Source organism: Excalfactoria chinensis, chromosome 13 (assembly GCF_039878825.1).
Source record: "Excalfactoria chinensis isolate bCotChi1 chromosome 13, bCotChi1.hap2, whole genome shotgun sequence".
Lineage (NCBI taxonomy): Eukaryota > Metazoa > Chordata > Aves > Galliformes > Phasianidae > Excalfactoria > Excalfactoria chinensis.
Genome location: NC_092837.1, coordinates 460,465 through 483,728, shown reverse-complemented (window position 1 = coordinate 483,728; position 23,264 = coordinate 460,465). Strand labels below are relative to the sequence as shown.

Below are 23,264 nucleotides of genomic sequence, written 5' to 3'. Positions count from 1 at the left end.
AGAGTGCAAGCTCCCAGGCACCAAGCACAGCAAAGGGTGCCAACAAAGCTCCTCCCACATCTGGAAGCATTTGCCCAACTGCAGCCATGGGAAGGGCTCAGAGAATGGCCAGTTGGGTGGGAGGGCAGTACAACCACGGCTCACAGCCCAGCTGGGGTTTTCAGGATGCTTTGGCTGGGCTGCTGGGAACTGCCCAGCTTTGGGGATGGAAGTGGGGGGCACCCTTCAGCAACTCTAGCAAGCACGTCGTAAAGTGGAAGTTATTCAGATGGTTGGTTTATATTCAGGTAGCCTTTATTTGTCCTATTTTTGACTGGAAGCTTGGCAAAATTTTGAATCAAGATGGATTTCTGCAGCAGAACAAAGTCACCCAGCGTTCCACACACACAGCACCCGCTCTGGAGACACACTGTGAGGCCCTGGGCCACCAAACCCTGGGCACTGCCTTGGTGAGTACTCTGGGCCAGATCCCTTGGGGATGTGCACCACAGCTCTGTAACTCCATCTTCCCTGGAAGCCAGAGTTGAATTAGCACAATGGGTGCATCTCCTTCATTAGAGGTACTTCTGAGAGTCACAGAAGAACAAGGCCTTAAGTGTGTGCTTTTGAAATACCATCCTCACCCCATATTTGCATAAAAATACCAGGCCTATTTAAGTGACACTTCACTAAACCACATTACACAAGTCTATTTACTTCCTCAGCTGACACACCACAGACACCTCAATTTCTAAAGCAAGTTTTCACCCACCGAGCAGGCTTTGGGAGGATTTGTAACAGAAGGCAGGTTATCAACAAGATCATTTGAGGAATATGATGCTTTCGCATGCCAAAAAAAAAAGAAAAAAAAAAATAAAATTCTTTCATTATTTTTTCCTTCCACACCAGCAAGCCCTACCACTTCAGAGAACACAGGTTTCTCAGGCAGAATAACTACACCTAGATTCAGAAGCGGTGGGTTACCTACAAACACTTCTGTATATTTTATGTCTATGGAGAGGACTGGTGTAGTTTTCTAGTGCTGTTTCCTATACTGCTCTGAAAACATCAGCATAAAACTTTGAGAAATTTACCATGGATTACAGAGAAACCAGAGCTTATCACTGCAACAGCAGGTTGGAAAATCCCCAGCTCTCCAAGTGCCACCAGCTGACCTCACTGCAGGCACAGCTCAGCCCTTCATCCCTCCCAGCCGGGTCACAGCAGGCCAGCCACATCCCATCTGTAGGTGCTGCCTGGCACAGTCATGGCAAGCTCATCCTTCCACAGACCACAACAAAGGTCTGCCTGCCCAGTGGAAGCATGGAGCTCCCCTGTCCTGTGTGCACTGCCCCACTGGAAGCCCGGTCTCGCATCATCCCACAAACACAGGAACATCTCCACCTGTGCTGGCAGAGCCAGGCCAGCACCACAGCCCTGCCCCATGGATTGAGGCACATGGGGCCAGCACAGGGACACGGTGCCAGCAGCCAGCAGTACTGCAGCTTCACTCCACTGCCTCCAGTCCTTGTCAGCTCTGAGTACTTGCATTTCAGCTACACACACACACGCAGTGCCAGCTTGCACAGGGTCTTCTTTTGTGGCTCATCAGGAATCCAAAGCTTGTAGCTACTATATTAAGGTGCCATCTTTCCATTAAATAAACCCTCCTTGAGTGATGTCCTGAAGTCATAACATTCCATCAGTCTGGTCCTATGCTGCCCTTCTCCGCAGCCTTACAAGAATGAACCAATAAGGGGAGGAGCTGCTAACCAAGCAGCTGACCAGCCTGTCCATGCTCTCTGGTGTGGAGACTGTTGTCAAAGTTTCCTGTAAAGTGTCAGTTCTTATAGGAGAACCAATAACTGCTGAAGGGACGGGCTGGGTTTTGCCTCAGAGCAACCCCATTTTCCTCCTGGGGCAGAAAGCAGGAGGGCTGTGCCAGTGCTGATACGCGCTAGCTGCACTCTGGCTGCCCACTTGCGACTTGGGCAGACTGCAGCACCACAGGTGAGCACTTTGCAGCTGACTGTTTGATCCCTGAACTGAGCATGGCCTCACCAGCTCCCCTAACAATCATTACAGGAAATTCATGTCCCAGTGCAGCAGTGGCCAGGGCTATGACGCTGTTCATGTCTAACAGTTTTGGCATTTCCTCAACTCTGTAATCCACAAGTCAGAAAGCATGTTTCTTCTTGCAGAGGCTTGCAGGAAAAATAGCCCTGAGACAGCCATTTAACTCCTATAACAACAATTACACTCATATTTATACTTCCTAACCCTACAAGAATAGCTACTGTCAGATCCTACTTGGGGAAGCACCTACACAGTCATAAGATAATGAAGCTTCTTTTGACTCCGTGCCTGCCTTGCATCCCCCAAGCCTTCCTACTACTCAGCACAACAGCAGTCAGGAATGCTTGCCCTTGCAAGGCAACAGCAGCTTGAGTGCTTTGTTGCAATTAGGAACTCCTCAGCAGGCCCACAGGAGTGCTGCTTGCTCCCACAGAACAGAACAGGCAGGACGATGAGCCCCACGCTCACCTGGCCCACACAGCCGTGCCCTGACACAGCAGCTCCCCGAGGAACGGACATGCATCAATGCTACACGGACACGCTCGTGGATGGCAACCCGCAGGGAGCGGCTCGCTCCTGCTCAGTCACAAACCCGGCTCTAAGCGCTCCTGGCACTGCCCCAGTCCCATCGGCCCCATTTCGGCTCCATAGTACAGAGGCATCCGCTGCCCTTCCCGAGAATCACAGCAACATCGGGCAGCTCTGCAGCTCGGCGAGGAGAAGGGCCGAGACTCGCGAGGGCTGAAGCACGCCCAGAGCCTCTGCTACAGTTACGAGCTTCTCTGATTCGTATACAACTGCGGGAGCGACACGCCGGATTGCGGCTCCGGCTCTTGCAGCATCCACTGAGGGACAGCTCTAGCTGACACCCGAGAGGTTCTCCTGTATCTAAGATGTCAGACCTCATCCGCAACACCGGATCCGGAGAGGACTGCGGCCGCAGCGGGTGGGCAAGCCGCGATGCCGGTGGAAATCCGCCGGGTCCGGCGTTGCTGAGTCACCGGAGCGGGGCAACCGCAGCCCGTACGGCTCTGCGGGGCTCGGCCCGCTCTCCCTCCCGTTCCCCAGCAGCAACTGCCGCTGCCCAGCGGGACGGCCACAGTCCCCGACCCCGGGCGGCCCGAACCACGCCGCGCTCCGAGGAGATGGAGAGAAGCGTCGGCGGCGCGAAGGGAATTGGGAGGGCAGAGGGGATGCTGCCGGAGGGCGGCCCCCACCTGCTGCCGCCGCCGCCCCCGAGGCGCTCACCTTCCGTCGCATAGCTGTGGTCTCGCAGGAAACTGCTGTTGATCTTGCGGGTCTCAACGTCCTCCTCCATTGACGGCGGGCTGGCAGGCTCGGGGCGTCAGCAGCCGCAGCCGCGGATCCATCATCCCCCCCCGCGCCCTGCTCCGCGGCGGCCGGCCGCGAAATGCGGCGGCGTGGGGGGAGCGCAGGGGCGGTGGAGCCGCTGGCTCCTCCCATACGGCACCGCACAGCTCCGCGCCGCGCTGCAGGGCGTGCCCCGCTCCGCCCGCCCCGTCGGGTACGGCGCAGCTCGGGCGGGCGGAGCGGCCCCGGGATGCTCCTACCGCGGCGGAGCTCTCGGACGAAGGAGAACAAGGACGGGGAACGCGGACCCGTACATCGCGAACCGTAGAGCATTGCTGATCTGACTGCAGGCTCCTTTTCCGGCAGAAGAGGAGCGGCAGCGTGTAAAGAGGCGTCCCAGACCATGGGGCTGGTCATGCCAGCGGTGACACGGTGTGCTCCCGGGACTGCTCCAGCGGCGCCTCAGCTGCGGAAAGCGATCGGGCTGCGGGACGGTTATGGATGCGACGGTCACTGCACGTCGGGGGAGCGGTGACACCGCCGGGTGAACAGCACAAACACAGTAACCAACAGACAACGGAGAGTCTTGCATCTCAGGGAACATTTCCAAAAGGACAGGCTCTATTCCAGACACGGCACTTGGTGCACTCCAAAAGGAAGCAATCACTTTTTGGGTGGGTTTTGGAGAGAATAAACCTTGGCAAAGACTGAGCAGCTGTCAGACACAGAAATACACATGAGGGTGATTTCCTTTGATTCCACCTCTGTTACTTGCTGCATCTGAGCTCAAAGTAGAGCCCATACACGGTGTTGGTATACAAGATATCCCCAGAAAGACAGTGATGTGTGCCCTGGGAACCAGCATGAGGGGCAGACATACCTCTACATCTCAGACCAGAGCCAGAACTGACCCACAGCTTTCCTTCACTCAGTTGCTGCCAAAGGGACACAGGCACACGAACACAGCCTGCATCCTACCTGGGTGCCCACCTCCTGCAGCCCCTCAGCCCCACCACAGAGCACAGTGCCACATCATCACAGCGTAACTGTTATTGGGATGGAAGGGAAATATGGGATGCAGAGGGAACAGACATAGACACTGGGTGACACTGTACAATGCATCACTGCACTGTAGTTTAATTTCCTTTCCTAACTGTAGTATAATGAGAATCTCATGGGCAAGGTGCAGCATTTTATAGCTGGCAGCATTCTACTGGGATGGCTGCTGGGGAGATGTTTATTTCAGGGGAGCGTGAGAGACACCTTCTTCTGGTGAGGAAGCTGAAGGACTCCATTATGCACCTTGCGGGCTGGGCAAGGCCATACCACAGCTCACAGCCAAAGAAGCTCATGGGTCCCCACAGACAAGTGATACTGCAAGGCCAGATATACTGACCTTGTGAATTCCCAGGTCCTCAGCTATCTGCCCCCCAGGACCAGTTCAGACACGCTATCATGTGGAGGCTGATAGAAAGCATTGTAAATCCGGACCTTGGAGAACTCTGGTACTTATAGGACCAGGAACCTGCTGACCCAGGGCAGGACAACCCAAACACCCCTGCACTTGTGTTCTTATCCACACGCATTTTCTGTCCACAAAGAGGAGCTAATGGTCCTAACCTCCCACAGTAAAAGAGAGAAGGAAAAGAAAGATTAAATGTACATATTTAGACACACACAGGTATCTGATTATCTCTACCTACAATGTGTGCTTGCCAACAGGTAGGCACTTGTACTCTTTTACTCTTTGAAGGATGCGGAGCAGCCTAACTCAAGCAATTTCAACTCCAGAAAAGAAAGATGAAGACAGATGATGATTATTATTTTTAATAGCCAGATGCTAGCTTCCTCCCTTTGAGCTTGAGATGGCAGCTCTTGGTCAAAAGGCAGCACCCCAGCTCAATCACAAGCTCCAGAAATGGTTATGAATATCACTTTTGAAATATAAATACAAATTAGCAGCTCCTTCCCCTTCTTTTCAGCAGGTTCTGCTTTCAGCGCATTTCCACTTCAACATATGCAAGCTCCTTTCTCCTTTATTAACTAGAAAAATTCTTCTCCTTATTACTCATAATTACAAATTCATAAATCCTGCAAAGTTTCTCAATGCACTGTAATACATCTGCAAGCCACCTGTTTGTTATGCAACATGCATAGAAGCTGCATCATGAAATCCATTTATTCTCAGCTTTTTAAAATCCAGGAATGAGCCTCCACAACATCTAAAAGAATTCGTTGTCCTAAGCAGGAACCCATTTGCAGATTAAATTCACCAAAGGGCAGCTTGGAGCTGTCACTGTTTCCCAAACTCCCAGGTGTCTCCACCCCTCAAAGAGCCAGGAAATATTCCACTCCACTGATTTTGCTTCAACTAGAATAGGCTCTGTGCATAGGTTTCTTCAGGACCTATGCAGTGTATTAATAATAACTGAATCAAACCTGATTTTATTCTCAGCATGAAGTTTGAATGAACAAGTTCATCAAGTCTGTTTTTATCTTCACATTCCTGAGTATTAATCTGTTTTCCTAAGTACTGGTATGTGGTAGAAAACCTTTTTTGTTTGTTTTTGTTTTTTAACTGTTTAATATATTTACTAGGTAACATTCCTTTTGAACCTTGAAAATCTCTCTCTATTACCCTGGCTCATGCCACAAGACATTCACAGCCCATGGAACCCATGGATTCTGGGGAAGACTTGAGAAAGGTTCCACTTGCACTGCCCACAAAAACCCATTCCAATCCAGCCCATGGAAAGATGTGCACTGCAAGTGAATGTGCTCCAGGTGAGCTCCTCATGTGGGCTCTTCCTCCTCCATCTGCAGTCCCAGCATGGGATAGCCCCGTGGGCACAGCATAGCATACAAGTTCTACTGCTGTTATGGGCACTGCAAAGCTTCCCGTGGATTCCCCATGTGCTGCTCCAAAACTGCGTCCTTGTGTTTCTCATTCAGTGCACCAAAAAAAGACAACTCTGAACCTTAATTTAGCATGACTTAAACCAAGACAATGAAATCTGGGAAGTGAAACTGAATGTAAAGTAACAAGTAGCATGTCTCCCTCCATGAGCGACCCAGGGTCAGGACTGCAAGGCAGAAAAGGAAAGAAACAGTTCATTGAATGAAAAGTAGGCAGAGACTTCTGCGTCCCAAAGGGAATGTGATAAACTGATCTGCTTTGCTTCCACCCTTGCTGCATGCTACTGCTGGTGCTGCCTGGTTAGCAGTACAGCAGAAACGACACTGACACGTCTGTCCCTGGCTCAGAGATTACCTGCTCTTGATGTTTTCTCTCCTGCTTTGAATTAGACCAGGCAGTTTTTGCAACATTTTAGCAGGCCTTTCTTTGTTTTAACTCTCTTCCTGCTGAGTATTTTATGTCAGGGTCTGAGAACAGCCTTCTCTGGCCCAGTTTTATCCTTCTTTCAAGCAGCCCCATTCAACGCCCACTGTGTTTCCCCTACCAGTATTTTTACCCAGCCAAAACTTCACTCATCTGCCCAATGCACTCTTTGGTAGTATAAAGACTTCCTTAAAGGCTGTTTTGTGCTTGCTACTCCAGTTAAATGCACATTACGGAACTTAAACATCTTAAACACTCCACCTCTTTCCACTTTCAGAGGCCACAACTCATTTGAAAAATCGTTTCCCCCTGATGTCAGGCAGAGCACACCTACACACTCCATCCTGAATGGCACTTTGTGACAAATGATACCTTAAAAAAAAAAACATCAGCAGAGCTGATCCAAAGGATACCACCACCACCGCAGCAGTGCCCATCAGAACAATTGCCACCTTCCACAGGGAACGTGGTCTTTCTCCCTTTATACATATAAGAATATCTGCAACTGAGCTAGTGCAACTACTTTTTTCAGTGCAAAACTGCTCTCTGTTTTCTTCTGTATTGCCAGAACTGCATGTGTATGCATGTGTGGCTGTGTATACCACATGTGGGAAGGTGGTATTAGCACTGAGCTCAATATGCACAAGACCAGAGCCAAGTACCTCAATTTAATCAAGAGCAATCATTAAATCACAGCATCTTTTATCTCAACAGAACTATTTGGAAGAGGAAACATCTCCGCTGCTAAAATATCCAAGCCTTACAGTCTGTTCTCTCTGCTTCTGAAAGCAGTAAGAACTGAAGACTGGCAATAATCAGGCTTAAATATTAATGGGAAGTTCAGATCAGTTCACACCCCATTAAAAATCAAATATTAAAAAAAAAAGACAGCAGGTATTTCCTTTATATTACCTCATCACGTACTTTGGATACACCTTTCATTTTTTCCATCATTTTTAATCTTTTTCTTAGTTGAGGGACAATCACCACTCCCTTTAGGAACTGTCTTTTATTCTAGCACATGAGCTGATCTGGTATATACTCCTACATGTACTGTCTTACTGTTCTCTTCTTAGCTCTTTTCATAGTTTATTTTCTATTTCCTTGGGTCATTCTTAGCTAGCATCAGGATTTCCCTGAGAAACCAGTCTTCTGACTGTGAACAGGGTTATGCAGTTAGTTACCTTATCCCTTATGGACGTGGAATCATCTTATGTTTATCAGTGATGCACCAAAAGCACAGGTAGAATTACCTGTAAAGTCTATCTCACTCCATATGTATACATTTTATACATATGTATATGCACATATATTATGAACTGAAAAGGTACCTAAACAATTGGATACATTTAAATCAGAAGAAGATGTTCCATTGGTGTGTCCCGAAGAGTGGGCCTTGATCGCCTACAATCTGGTTTGTATTTCTGCACCCTCAACACCCGCTGTTCTGCTGAGAAAGGCGTAGACCATCAGGCAATGCAGTGAGCAGCATGGCAGCTTTGTGGCTCACACAGCCCAGCAATCAGCCTGCTTGTATGTGCATGCACCATCCATTCCTACCAACCCAGGTTGTGCCAACAGGGACAAATCCCACCACCAAGAGAGCCCTTCTGTGCTTTTGCCCATCCAGGCAGACGCAGCCCATTTTCGCAGACACTTGGTCCACTGTTATTTACTTCTCTGTAGCAAACAGCTTCCTTCAGCAGTGTTCTGACTCCAACCACATCCTACAGGCAGGTGATGGGCCTGACACAGACCTTGCCTGTGCCAGTGACTCCTGGCAGAAACACTCCCTAGGCAGTCAGTGTATGATGGGAACTGTGCTGCCCACTGGGACACTTTGTATCCATGGGATCAAATACTGTTCCTCGATTTTCTGCAGGAGTTTGATTTCAAATGCAGCTTTTTAAAAGCCAAAGCGTGCTTCTTTTCATCCAACCACATCTGATAATGCATCAGATACCCTGACTATGAAACTGCAGTGCAAACAAAGCACTTCCAGAGAAGACTTGTTACAAACCGCAGCTTCTATTACTCTACAAATTATCTCACCACAAAACAAGCACATTTTTCTCTGCATTATTTCTTTTGAACAAGATGATTTTGCAAGTTCTTTCCAACCTTACAATTCTATACATCATTCCCAAAATGGAATGAGACTTTTTTTTTGAGAATCCAAGACCTCAACGTTCTTTAAAGGATATAATGTGAACTCTTTGTCACATGTTCCTCACATCAGAGATATAATTAGCTTAAATAATTACTCAGTAAATAGGATTTGCCATGTCTGAAGATTAAGGCCACTTGTTATAGCATCACTGTACCAGAACTCATTGAGAGCAGTTCATGCTAAGCAACAAGCTTCTGCTTGAGAGCAGTGAGCTGTACTACAGCTGAGGCCTCCTGTTATGGCTGTGGCAATTTGCTATCATTGGCTTCTTGTCTGTTTTAACTTTCTATACACTCCACCAAAAATGACAGCAAGATGATAGAAATTGATTTGTGTTGGTTGGGTACCCAGATCTGAGATGGGACAGAAAGGATGCAAGATGATACTGGAACACTGTTCAAAAGGTAGTCATTACAGGAAGTCTAAGGCCAAATAACTAAATCTAGTGAGCACAGAGTGGAAAAATAAGGGCAACATTTTGTTTATCACATATCACATAAGGGAGCGTTGATCTGCCTGAGGGGAGAAGGGCACTACAGAGGGACCTAGATAGACTTGATCAATGGGCCAAGGTGAACAGAATGAGTTTCAATAGGCCAAGTGTCGGGTCCTGCATTTTGGTCATAACAACCCCAGGCAACCCTACAGGCTTGGGGAAGTGTGACTGGAAAGCTCCCAGACGGAAAGGGACCTTGGTGTGCTGATGGACAGTCGGCTGAATATGAGACATCAGTGTGCACAGGTGGCCAAGAGGGTCAATGACATCCTGGCTTGTATCAAGAATGGTGAGCAGGACTAAGGAAGTCATCCTGCCCCTGTACTCAGCATTGGTGAGGCCTCACCTCGAGTACTGTGTCCAGTTTTGTGCACCTCAGCACAAGAAAGACATGGAGCAGGTCCAGAGAAGGGCAATGAGGCCCGTTAAGGGTTTGGAGAATCAGCCCTACGAGGAGAGACTAAGGAAGCTGGAGCTGTTTAGTCTGAGGAAGAGGAGGCTGAGGGGAGACCTTATCGCTCTCTTCCAGTACCTGAAAGGTTCTTACAGCGAGAGTGGGGCAGGTCTCTTCCCACTAGTGACATGTGACAGGACGAGGGGAAATGGCCTCAAGTTGTGCCAGGGCAAGTTTAGGTTGGATATTAGGAAGAACTTCTTTACAGAAAGAATGTTAGGTAATGGAATGGGCTCCCCAGGGAGGTGGTCGAATCGCCATCCCTGGATGTGTTTAAGAGCCGTTTGGATGTGGTACTCAGGGATATGATTTAGCAGAGGATTTTCAGAGATAGGGTACTGGTTAGGCTGTGGTTGGACTTGATGATCTTCAAGGTCTTTTCCAACCTGGGTAATTCTATGATTCTATGATCCCTATTGATTTATTTCCAGTTGGTGAAGAAAAATCATATTGTTAGCTCCAATGTATTATACAGCAATATAAATACAAAAATGTTTTAGATTTGGTCACTGTATAGAAGAACATGTGAATTTGTATGTGCATTTGAGCAAAACAAGCACTGTAAAATTATACTGAAGATCATCTGCTTATCTTCCCAATGGAAGCATACTTCAGCTTTTGTGTGCCCTTCTTCATCTGCTGCTCATGGGATGCAATGCACACAGGCTGATTTTTCACAGAAACTTTATGGACCAGATACTGCTGGTGTCCATTTCCATGTGACCAGCCCTCCAACAGCATCCTTCCTCCATCGTCCATCACTACCCTACTTTAAAAAGTCTGGTCATGGAGCCAAGGGTGAAAAACAATTCCATGGTGCAAAGATGACAGCCACACACTTCAACTGTGAAGAAAACTGGAAAGCCACCAAACAACCAATGGTCTGTAACCTGGTTATCCACCAGCTGCTTGATCAGAAGCAGCACAAAGGCAAAAATGGGGTTAGCTTGACCCCAGAGAGAAGCTGAGTTTGTTAGGCAATGTAATTTCTACAGAGCACTCAGAAGCTTCCCCTCATTTCCCAGGATGAAACATCATCAGCATGACTATTTAAGATTTCTGTTGAATACACAATATTTTGCACATCTCCAAAGGTGGATTTTATTTGAAAGGACATATGTTAATACAAGACACCAACACATCTTTATCATTTTGAATCATGTATCCTAAACTACACTGCCTTCATCTCATTTGAGCGTGGTCTACACCAGAAAGCAATGAAATCAAAGCATAAATTTAAGCAGGGCTACCCACATCTTATAACACAAGCACAGCCAGTTTTACAACACCGCAAACCTTTGCACTAGGATTATTACATAGAATCATTCTGCTTGTCTTCAAATGTCATCAAGCAGCAGAACTGAGTAGAACACTTGTATACGGCTTAGCCATCCTTATAAAACTGAAAGCACATGGGCTAATCAGCCAGACAGGATTAATTCCCCAAAGAAAACAATATTGCATGTCTGGCAGAGCAGCAGTTCTGACCTGCATCAAGATTACATTGTTCTGCAGCCACTGAAGGATGGCTGCCCAACCATCCTGGTGGAAAGCTCGACACTGGGTAAGGCAAAATAAAACAACTGTTGGCTCCAACACTGAAAGCCAGACAATTCAGAGAGCCCAGATCAGCCATCTGCAGGCACTTCTCCCTGATGGCCATTCTGAAATTCACAGCGGTCTGCACATTTTTAGTGACCCTCCACAGAGCAAACGCACACTACGCTCCCTCCTGCTCATAGACAGCTCTTCCCCCACAGCTGAGTTGACAGAAAGGCACAAAGCCTACAGGCAACAAAAACACGTTTGAGATCCATTTGAGTGCTGGAAAGCAACCCCAGCCTCACTTGTGCTTCGTTTCACATGGAACATATTTTAAGCACCAAACTATTTTGGTACGAGAAAATTCAACAAGTCATCATAACATACTGACTCATCCACTTCTTTGGTACTGTAAAGCCATGTTGTTCTACCAGAATGGCATTGTTGTCACAGGAGATGACAGCCGTGGCATTTGGTGTGCACATGAATTTCCTGCCACAACACAGCTGAGTAAAGGGAGCAGGAATGGAATGCACTTGACAGGAAAGCACAGTTCCACATCACACCTACACGTGCATCTCATCATAATCTCCTATAAGACTAAGCCCCTCAGATAATCATCTCTCAGCTTAAATTATGTTTGTATTTGAAGTGTCTGTATATTAATGGAAGGCCAAGAAATGTTATGCTTTTCCTGTTCAATATCGCTCACATGAATGTGCTGCTGAATTTAGATGGCAGCAGTACTTCTTCACAACTCAGAGCCACAAAGAGGGAACAGCAATGACAAAGTCAGCAAATTCAGCAGTCTATGTCTCCTGTTTACACCCAATTTCTACTTCCAAAAATCTCCAGGAGAAAAGGCAGGATGTGAATGCTGTCTAAGGATATGAATGCAATAAAAGGACATCACAGAGACAGGACACACACAGAGAATGCTTTAGGACATTGGCCAGGTCTGTGCTTTCCATTTACAGAGAGACCACATTTTAACAAAAAACAGTGATTGTGCTTCTAGAGAATCACAACAAAGAATACCTTGGGAACAACAAGAAGGGCACCATGAGGGTCCTTAGAGTTTGCACGGTATCTCAAAATGCAAATGTTGTAAAACTAATATTTGCATGCCAGTGGTATTTACAACTAATCTACCTCATTGTTTGGAAAAACAAACCTGAAAAACTGTTAATTAATAAAAGATATCATGTCTTATTACCGTTTGTACAGTAATTACAAAAACCACAAATCCATCTGTTAAGTAGTCAGCAAACAAGACAAATGACTCTGTTATGTTAAACAGATTATAAAATGCCTCAGGGAAGGAATCTAATAGCCCTGACCAAACCATGAACCAACAGCCTGCTCCACCACATGGGTTACACACGAGCACAAGTACATGTGCGTGCTCTCACATGAATCTGCCATTCTCAAAGGCATTTCCTGCGCTGCATATACTAACAATATGAGCAATGAGGTCAGTACAATATTACGTGCAATGGAGTCTACATTGAAACGTGATGATGTGATCATTAAGATTTTACTGTCCCTCAAAAAAATCACTTCCTAAAACAGGCAGCTATCTCCACCAAGATGAAACTGAAACAATATGCAAAGTAGCATTAAATCTAATTGCCCAATCCATATGGGAATGCAGTTACTTTAATCTAATTTAAAAAACAAAATTGATTCTATTCTTGTCATGTTTCTTAATGATTTCTGAACATTTAAAGGAAGAAACACCCTTTCATGGGTAGTAATTGATTCATTAGTATGTTTTGTGGGCACTCAGCACAGTACCAAGGCACCAAAACACTGAGCATCTTACTCTTCACTTCTTTGAAGCGCCAGTTTCTCCATGCCATGACCACTCACCTAAAGCAATAACCACACTAACTAAAGAAAAAAGACATTGGTGTATTTCAGATGGTTATCCTGAGTTTACATAGATTAGAAACTCATTCAACCTGACCTCTATCAGTATACACCAGAACTGTTGCAGAAAGATGTCCTGTGATAAGGGATTACACACTCAGCTCCTGCCAGACAAAGCACAGATGTTAGCTCCTATGGTGCTGGTCTCCCATGTGCCTGCCCCAAACACATCTCCTGTAGCCCTCCAACTCCAGCTCCCCACACCAGATTAGACAAAGCTGCAGCCCATTTTACATCTATCCACACCACCTCTCTGCTAAGATGCTAGCAGACATTATAGTGCTTAATTTTCCCAACACTCACATTTATGAGAACTAAACATCAAGGGCGTGACAGCAACATCTTCTTCACTCCTGCCCTCAAATAATGCATCAGAAAAACATGTCCATGACATTCCATCAAAAGTACTTTCCAAGGCCATCTCAGTCACATACGTGGAATTTCATCAAGGGCTGAGCTGCCCTTGGAAAGCACCAGGGGAGTAGCTGTCTGTGTGCAGGCAGCAGCCTGAGCTCAGCAGTGATGCTGTGAACACACAACACCTGCTCCAGCCCAGCAGGAAGCCATGTGTGGTGTGGAGAATGCTGACCCAAAACCACACAGGATGGGGAGCCCCTCCCCTACCATTCTCCTAACTGTTCCCATGAATATTCTCTAAGTATTCTGTTCCAGACCACGACAACAAAAGAAGAAAAACAAACATAGTGATAGAACAGCTCAGCATTTGGATACAAAACACATCCACAACAGGGGCAACAGGTCCTGACCTCATCCTTATTTGCACTTTAGTTTTCTACTCTCTGGCTTCTTAATGCATATTGCCTTCACAAAGATGTTGTGCAGATTAATTAGGTAATGTTTTAAAAGCCTTTTTGATGCCATTTATTGCTAAGTGCATTCATCATGCAGGTGGGCAGAGCAGCTGGAATAGGCACAAGGGGAAGATATTTCTGGCAGAGCTCAGTGAGGTGGAAGAACCTGGCTCAGATATGTGGGAACAGATCTTCACTGAATAAGCTGGTAAGGACTGAGTCCTGTGAGCCATGGAGCAGCCACTGCTCCCTGCACAGCCAGTGAGGTCACAGGCATTCCACAGACATAACCATGAATGTTCAGTGCTCATTAGAATGCGGGCCATAAGAAACAGAGCAACGCACAACAAAAATCACACACAGTTGTGCAGTACCTACACTGAAGAACATCTGATGGGATGGAGACCCCGGAGTCTCATCTCACATCCATCCATCCCACTGGGTACAGCCACATGTGTTTGCACCTCTCTCGCCTGCACACCTACAGCCCTCTGTGCAGACTCAGATCACCTCAGCCCCATGCTGAGGGCATCCCCCCCTTACACACAGACCCTGTTGGCAGCAGCAGGGCTCCACCAGCACACAGGGCCCTGACATTGGGCACAGAGCTCCCTCCCTGAAAGCCAGACCCTCTCATTCCTCTGAGATCCACGATGGTCATCTCCCTCTGCCCACATCACACAGAGTTGGTGTCTCTCACATCTCCATCTCCCAATGAAATCCAGCAGAGCAGGAGTAGAAGAAACAGAAGAGAGCAGGTCTGAGGCCACACAAATACTGAGAGTGTGGTCTTACAAGCTCCATTTCCAGAACAAACTGAGCTTAAAAAGTCACATTATTCTGAAACAACACATAGAAAGAAAAAGCAAAAAGCATCACTGGAAACAGTGCTGCATAAGAAGAACTGGTCATGAAGCACACAGGAATTTGTAAGAGCTCACTAAGATCAGTGATTAATTCTATTCCTGAGACAAGAGGTGACCTACAACCACAGCTAGCTGAGCATTCCCAAATCTTCTGCTGCAAAAGGGGAACAAAACAAAGAGTACTGAACCATGTACTGAAAAACATTACTGAGTGCCTCAAACTTGCATTTGAAAGGAATTGCTAATTGTGAATAAATCCACCATATGGCTTTACAGAGCTGATAAAGCACTTCCCAAATATAGCAAAATCAGCCTATGGTGGCCTGCTTTTCTTTTATAGTCCACATTAAGAAATCACTTATAGTATCAAATACAGTTTTTTAGACTGCTATCAAGTAGTCACCAGCCTTTCACAAGAACAGCATTATGTGTATTGTAATTGCACCAGCACACCTTCACTATGATATCAAAACACTGAAGTAATTTTTGAGACTTTTTTTTTAGTGTGAGCTTTCTTCAGCAAATTTGCCTTCAGAAAAAGAGAAAGGTTAAATCTCAGACTACTGCTTCTGAAAACATTTTCACTGAGTTGATGCATTTGGCTCATGGCTCCTCTTGCACTTCGCCAAGACAGTAATTCATAAAATTCCCAGCAGGGTTCACTGCAGAGAGCACACAAAAACCCAAGCAGCTGCAGGCTGTCACTGGGCATTCATCATCCAGCCCCGGGCAGCAGCTTTGCACCTCCAGGTCTCACCAGGTTCACTGTGGGGAGCACTGCAGGGCTGCCAGGCAGGGCAGGTCCTGCAATGGTGCACGGGGCCAAGCTGATGAGAACAGAGGCAAGTTCCCTGCTTGCTCCTTACAGGTAGTTATTATGCCAGCCCCAAAAGCACTGAGCTGCATCTCAAGGTGCAGGAGGAGGAAAAGGGTCTGCTCAGGGGCAATGCTTCCCAGCCATCTGCTGCTCCTCCTGGGTGCACAGACTCAGTCAGATCTGTTCAGAGCAGGATGATGACAAAAGGGTACCTTAGTGCCAATTTAAGGACTAACTAAATATAGATGAAAGGAACACCGTCAAGCTACAGCTGAACCCTTGTGTAGTAACATAACAGAAATCATTATGGAACCCTGGAAACGTGTTCTTAAAGTGTGCTCCTTTGTGTAGCTGAAGCTGGTTTGACATGCAGAACTGCAGGAAGCCTTAGCAGTGGGCAGCCAGGAAAGCAGTGGTTGTGCTGGCATTTCTGATTAGAACAAAAACACAAAGTGTGACACACCAACACAAACAGGGCGAGAAGAAAAATCACTTCTAAAACCCTCTGATGATAGGGTGGAATACCTGGAATTAAAACTGTCACTGATATAAGCAAACAGCCAACCTGAGCAGTACTACCTGTGACTGAAGAGTGAAGAAGCAGGGCTGCCTGCAGGCACTGAGGATGCCCCACAATCAGTGCAGAAGGGCCGAGAGCAGCTCAGTCCTGTGGTTCAGATGCTGCTGCCCAGCACTTGACAGTCCCATCAGACTATTACAGGCCATGGCCCCACAGGCCTCGTGTCTCCTGCTGCAGCTTCCTGACATGACTCATCCAGGGAAGGGGCAGCTTTCCCACAGTGGGGCCAGAACTTACCCATGACACCTGTTACGTGTTTCTGTGCTTCTGACACCAAATAGATGAAGGCTATTTTACCGTAAGACAATACCGATCAGTCACTGTTATGCTTCTGGTCCAAGTACTTCCCTGCAGGTGCTTTGCAGCAATTTTTAACATCACCCCAGCAAGTTCCCATGCTGCTATAAAGCAAAGGACTTCATAGTATGTCAGTGATTAGACTGACAGGAGAGCTGCCTGCTATCCCAGGGCCCCAACAACAACAACAAAAAAATCACTCTATTTGCAAAAATAAACAAGCAAACAAAAGCAAAAATCATGAGAGAACAGATCTTCCCAGCCTGGAAACAAAGGAGAAGGCCTATGAAACACCCTTAATAAGCAGCTTAGGTAAACAGTGTGCAACTCTAATAACCACCTCTCCTGACAGCATTAATCCTAGATCCATCCCTTCAATCTCATCTTAATTAAACTCATAATACCTACAGACTCAAACCGGAAGTGGACACTGGGCAGGAGATGTTTGCAGTAACATACTGCAGTCAGGGGATTTCCCAGCTTTTGCCTTTCCTTACAGAGAGTGGGCTGCTGACATGCAAAACTTCTTACAGCCTGACCCTGCTGTACTTTACCTGAGATCTACAGCCCCAGCAGCACCTCACTGACACCCAAACACAGCCACACAAGGAGAGCCCCAGAACCTCAGTATGGGTGTGCGGGACTGTCCTCAGCTCATCCAGAGGGAACCAAGAGCAAAACATGAACAACCTCCTCAACTGTGCTCATCCAGACAGCTCTTCTGAGCCCCAGTAGGATATGGAGATTAATTCCTTTCTAATAGCAGCCAAGTATCACACCAGTGAGAATTTAAACCCAAACTCAATCCAAACTCTACCCAATAGCTTTGAGAGAACACAAAGAAGGTCACACTTTAGTTTGGGAAATCAGTACCTATGATACACTTTTGTAGCAATAAGATGATCTGCAGCTCAGGCCTCACCTAAGCCTAGAATTTACTGCCTTTTATTTTTCAAATAATTAAATAGTATCACTTCAGAGATATCATTTACAGCTGTAAGCTTACAGCAGTGTAAGAGCTCTCTTGTGGTCTCGGATTAAAGCACTCAGATCTCATTTACACATAATGAGCACCTTAATGTAGCACTAAAGTTTAGAAGTGTCACTGGCTTGATTTAAAAAATTTCAGCTATAGCTGAAATATAGCTGAAATGGTATTGGCTGTGGCTTAGACCTCTGCCCTTGTTCATGTTGGTTTTCAGTGCCTGCAATGAGCTCCCAAACCAAAGCTCAACAACTGCTCTGCAATGGGCACTGCTGTCAGCAGGGTGCAGCTGTGCTGATGTCAGCTCAGTGACACAGACACAGGCAGAGGATCTTCCCCAGTAAAGGAGCAATGATTATCCACAGGCAGTCAGCAGAGTTGCACAGGCAGATGTTACACAGACCCATGGGAATACTGGCAGGACCCTCAGGGACAGCTGGGAGGACCTGCCGCAGGTCGCTGAGGATCGCAATGACAGCACATCAGGGCTGTTGATGGTTACAGAAGGATGCTAACCCTGATACCAGCACTTCACAGCTGGCAAGCTGCCTCCCATAGCACCATCCCACACCAGTCACAGCCAGTGCAGCACCCCAGGCTCACACAGCTTCACCTGGGCTCGTCCCAGGGGAGAGATAACAGAAGACAATGTTTAGTTTTCCCCAGTGTCTATCCTTTGTTGTTATTACAGCCTCCTGGGCCCACAGCAACACGTATCCTGGAAGGAGGAATGGGAGCCGCTTAGAAATGCACAAAGATCTGTCCCAACTCATGAGCCCCTTTTCAGTGTGCAGGAGGATACCGAGGGGCAGGAGCAGCCATTGGCCTTCCAAGCACCTGGACACAAACCCAGCACAGTGCAAAGCAGGGGGGGCTCCACTGCCCACACCCACCCCCACTGCTGCAGTACCATCCCACAGCCCAGCGCCAAGCACCAGTGCTACACCACCCCTGGGGGACACCAAAAGCTTGGGTGTGGGATCAGATAATGAACGACAAAGAAATCATCCCAAGTGCATTTTTGCTCTCATCTTTGACTCCCTGCCCCTTAGAAGACAGAATTCCACCTATTAAGGAGGGACTTCAAGCTGAGTTCATAATAGCACCCTAACATCTGTCAATGCCAAGTGCACTTTTCCACACTGAAAGTGCTCTGAGAGCATCACCATTCAGACAGTAGTATATCTGACTGCTTTCTATGGCAACAAAAACATACTGAGAGAATATAATTGCGACTATAAAGCTCTGTGTTTCTGCGACAGCTGAAATAATAATCTTCTTTTATAAATTCCCAAAGATGATACAGAACAAAATAAAAACCTGTACGAATACATATGAATAATGAAAATGTTTCTGTTTTCCTAAGTGGCCTTGAATTGGACAAAGGAAAACACAAAGCAAATGCAACCACCACAGCCAAGGAAAGATATTTTCAGTTCCTGAGTTACCACCACAAGAATGCAGGTGCATCACTCATCCCTAATGGAGAGAAAAGATTAGTGTTTACCACCAATACTCCTGAATACCAATAACTGAACCTGGCAGCCCCAGACTGGGGCACCATGCCAGCCTGCAAGCAGCACACTGCTATCAGAGCTCCCCATCACCTCTTGTGTGGGCAGAGTTTGTTATTCCTTGTACAGAAGAATCCAGACAGTGGCCTGCTGCTTCCCTCCTTTCCCACTGCAGCTCATTTCCATGTCTGGCACTCAGCAAGAACTGCTGCTGACACATCCAGAAGGGCTGGACTGTGTTTCAACTCCACAGTAGTAAATAACAAGCAAATAAATAGACTTTGATGCAGAAGAAACAAAGCCTTAAGCTCACTGGGAGGAGAAATAGCTTTCAAATACCATATTTCATTTCGATGCTATGCCCAATATCTGAATAGAGTATACCTTCCCCCCTCCCCCCCACTAGAAACAATACATATATTTATGGCTGCACAAAACTAACTCCGTTCACTGTTATGGAAATAACAAAGCAGGCAGTTGGATGCCAGCACATGGAAGGATGTGGCGAGATTAGAGGGAAGCTGATGCTGTTCACCAAACAGCAGGAGCTGATACAACATTCAAACCAAAAAGTTGAAGAATAGCTAAATCAGGGAATGCAATTACTGTAGAAAGCTCAATCTCAGCTTAGTATTCTCCTCCATTCTCCTGGGCAGTCTGGACTAGTATTAACTGTGGAGGCTGGTCGCTCTGCCTTTGCCAGGGATGTTGAAGCTTCATGATCCTCGAGGTCCTTTCCAACACAGGCCATTCTGTGATTCCATTGCCATTAAACTAATGGCTTCTCTAATTAGAGACTACTAGTTACACCAACAGTATTTGCATACATACACATCATCACTGTGCATATAGAGCACATGCCATTCTGCAGTATTAGCACTGTTTCAAGTGTAATTTATGTGTGGTCTCCTCCAGGGCAATTCAGGGCAGCTGCGGAGCTCCCACCTGCTGCTGCCCGACCAAATAAACACTTGGGCACACAAAACTGATAAACGGATGCTGAAGCATAAGGCCCATGGTAACATCTCCAGAAATGAACTAAAGCAGAATCGACACTTCAGCGCTCCCTGCAGCCAAGGCTGTGGGAAGGCTGTGAAGCCGCCGTGAGGCACCCAGCATCGGCTCCGCGCAGCGCCGGCACGGAGGTGGCACGGAGCCGGGGAGAAGGACGCTGTTCGGCGCTGGTCAGACTGCCACCCTCAGGCGCTTCCCTTTAACTGACGGTTTAACGCCTGCGATCACTTACAGCACTTCCAACAGCTGCGACACGAACAGACCTTCTCTTTGGGTTCACTGCCTTCCCCAGGAAGCCAGTATTTATCCCGCCATCCTAATAGAACACTAAAGATGGGGCACCTCTGGAGCTCCTTCCTGCGGTCACTACAGAGGAAGCTGCTGTCTGGAGCATGCGAGGAAATAATTGCTTTTGTTTCTTAGATGCATTAATCAAAAATATTCTAAACACTAAAATCCAAGCCGTGGGGTGCCCCCAAGGCAAATAGCTCCATTTTAAAGCACCTTTGGTAGAGCTGCGGTGTTAAAGATCCCCTAAAACACTCACCCTCGAGCTTAAGCTTTAACATCAGCTCAGATGTAAGTGAAGAAACATTACGGCCTTCAGGGTCACCTCCAGAAAGGCAGAGCTTCAATGAAAACACAGTTACCTCGGTGACTCTGACACACAGACACACTGCTGTCCTATTTCTTAGCCTTGCTGAGACAAGTCATCTGGGAATTAAAACTTAACTTTTCAAGAAAGCCACATTTTGGCCTCTCAATTGCTGAAATTTACAGGCATTAAGATATTCAGGAAACTGTCCACTTAAATGCTGGTTTCATTACTTAGCATGCTTTTCTTCTGCTAAAAGAGTATTTAATCTTGAGCTCAACATCAGTTCTGTTAAGCACATCAATTGCTGGGGTACTCTTATTGCTTATCTTGCCATTGAGAACTATATCGATCAGACATTGAACTACATGAACATCTGCTATTAAGGAGATGCAGAGGAAGGCACTCCTAAAGCAGCAGACTGATTCTTAAAGTCATCCCAACAAGTGCGGCAAGTTGCTCCAGACTTCTCATACCACAGCTTGTGCTGTGCAGCCTTTAGTAGCCCTACCTTTGTCCAGCCGTGACACTGAACAGAGACCACAAAACATATTTGCATGCATTGTGCAAACCTGAATGGTGAGCAGAGCCCACACACAGCTGAGTACAGAGCTGAGGTGCAGGAGGATGGCTGGGACTCACCACAGCCTCAGGCAGCCCAAGCAGCACCACCTTGCAGCAAGGCTAGCGGATCCTGGGAGGCAGCTGTGCCTTCTGCATGGCTCCAGCTGCATGCACAGGTGATGGAGGTGCAGATTTGGGGTCAGAGTAACAGAGGCTGCTCAGCAGGAGGCTAACAAGTTGCCATTTTACCAGGTGGCAGAGATCACAACTAGCCCATGTGCTGCTATCCTCCGTACACACTCCTGTAGCTTCTGAAGAAATGTGATGGTGCTTCATGTTTAACCTCCCCACAGGGTGAACCCCAGTTGTAGTGGGAGGAGAGCTCACTGCCACAGATAGAGCTGCCACACAAGCAGGGGCAGCATCACAGGATGGGGTGTGGCACACAGTGTCCTGGTGCTCCCCAGTTTGACCCCAGCAGGCTCTGCCTTCCCTCATGGGGATGAGGCTGGAGACAATAGCATGCTGTCCCTCCAGGGAGCGGGCTGCACCCACCCTCACTGTGCAGCCCTGCCAGGCACTGCCCTGTGCCACCACACAGCTGCAGCTCATGCAATGCACTGCTTGGGAGCCAGCCATTGTCCAGAGGCCATGAAAGGAACATTCAAACATGTCATTATTTACCCCCCATCTATTCATTTAAATCAATTTATTAAACTGCACGTTCAGCCCTCGAGCTCTATGGCCACAGACATCAGCACAGCAGCTGCTCCGCACGGAGCACTTTGTGGGGTCCGTGCATGGGGTCACAGCAGGCCCAGATTGGATGGGACCTGCTACAGCAATGTCACCAGAGCAGCTCTGCTGGTCATTAGTGCTGAATGCAAGACATGCAGAGCCTGTGGAGGATTCCAAGGTGGACAGAAGCAGGAGGGCACTGTGTGCGCCAGTGCAGCACACCACAGCTCCAGCCCAGTGCAGCAGTTCCCACACAGCCCTCTGCTGACCACCTCCCACCATGGGGCTTGGAGATGTTCTGGGCTGCAACAAAGTGTAGCCCTCATCCTGGGGATACTTCTTAATTTGACTGAGGTGTTAACACAAAGATGCAACCAAGGAATAGAAAGCAGGGAAAACAACAATCCCTCTAAAACACCATTGCGAGATCTATCCATGTTTTCCTCCCGCCCTGGTCCAATACTTAGATGCCCAGGCAATGCTGAAAATCCATACTTGTGCCAGCAATCCTACTGAGTATAGCTCAGGATAGGTAAAACATTAACAATACTACCTCCCAGCAAAAAGCCAGTATTAATTCAATAGAAGGGCCAGACAGCAGCCAGCAGGGCAGTAACTGCAGCCAGGGGGACAACGTCATAAAGACAACAGAGATGGTAACTAACGAGACTCACACCCAGATGATGCCTTGTAATTGTACAGCAAACTCTTTGTTTTCCAGTTCTGCAGCTGTCATGTGATTTTTTTTCCTGCACCTCACACCACTTGTTGTTCTCTAATGAGTTATGTTTGTACTGTTTCTCCCTCCACATTCACATCTGCAACAGCTCAGACAAAGCATGGCAGGATTTCAAAACCCTTCACTGCCAGTGGTGGCTACTGCTTATCTGCACCACACAAAGTAAGATGCACCCCTCACGTTCTGTCTCAGTTTTGTGCATAGTTGATGTGGAATGACTCTTTCTCCCCACCCACCCCCTCTTTCCAAGCAAAAAGAAATCTCCCCACAGTGCAGTGAGACATTGCTTTCTCCCCTCCAGGAGACAAAAAACTGGCCATCTGTTGGGAGTTGGTTGAGAGAACAGGGAGGACATGATGGCTTCAAGGACATAACGACCTTGTGAGAAGGCTTTGTGAGGCAGAGGGGTGGAGACCAGGCCGAGGGTCTCGAGTTGTCATGGT

At 47.3% G+C, this 23,264-nt stretch overlaps 1 protein-coding gene across 4 annotated transcripts in view; it reads right to left on the bottom strand.

The window, feature by feature from the left end:
• PPP2R2B (protein phosphatase 2 regulatory subunit Bbeta) overlaps positions 1-23,264 on the bottom strand; it is a 75,924-nt gene that overhangs the window by 43,439 nt on the left and 9,221 nt on the right. Inside the window, exon 1 of one of the 4 annotated variants that reach the window (XM_072348439.1) lies at positions 3,304-3,478. The exons of 2 other annotated variants lie outside the window; for them this stretch is intronic. In XM_072348439.1, coding sequence (XP_072204540.1) covers positions 3,304-3,373 — 70 coding nt within the window. In that variant the 5' untranslated portion in view covers positions 3,374-3,478. Of the gene's footprint in view, positions 1-3,303; positions 3,479-23,264 lie in introns of those variants that run through there. One more of the 4 variants, XM_072348440.1, reaches the window with a different exon arrangement.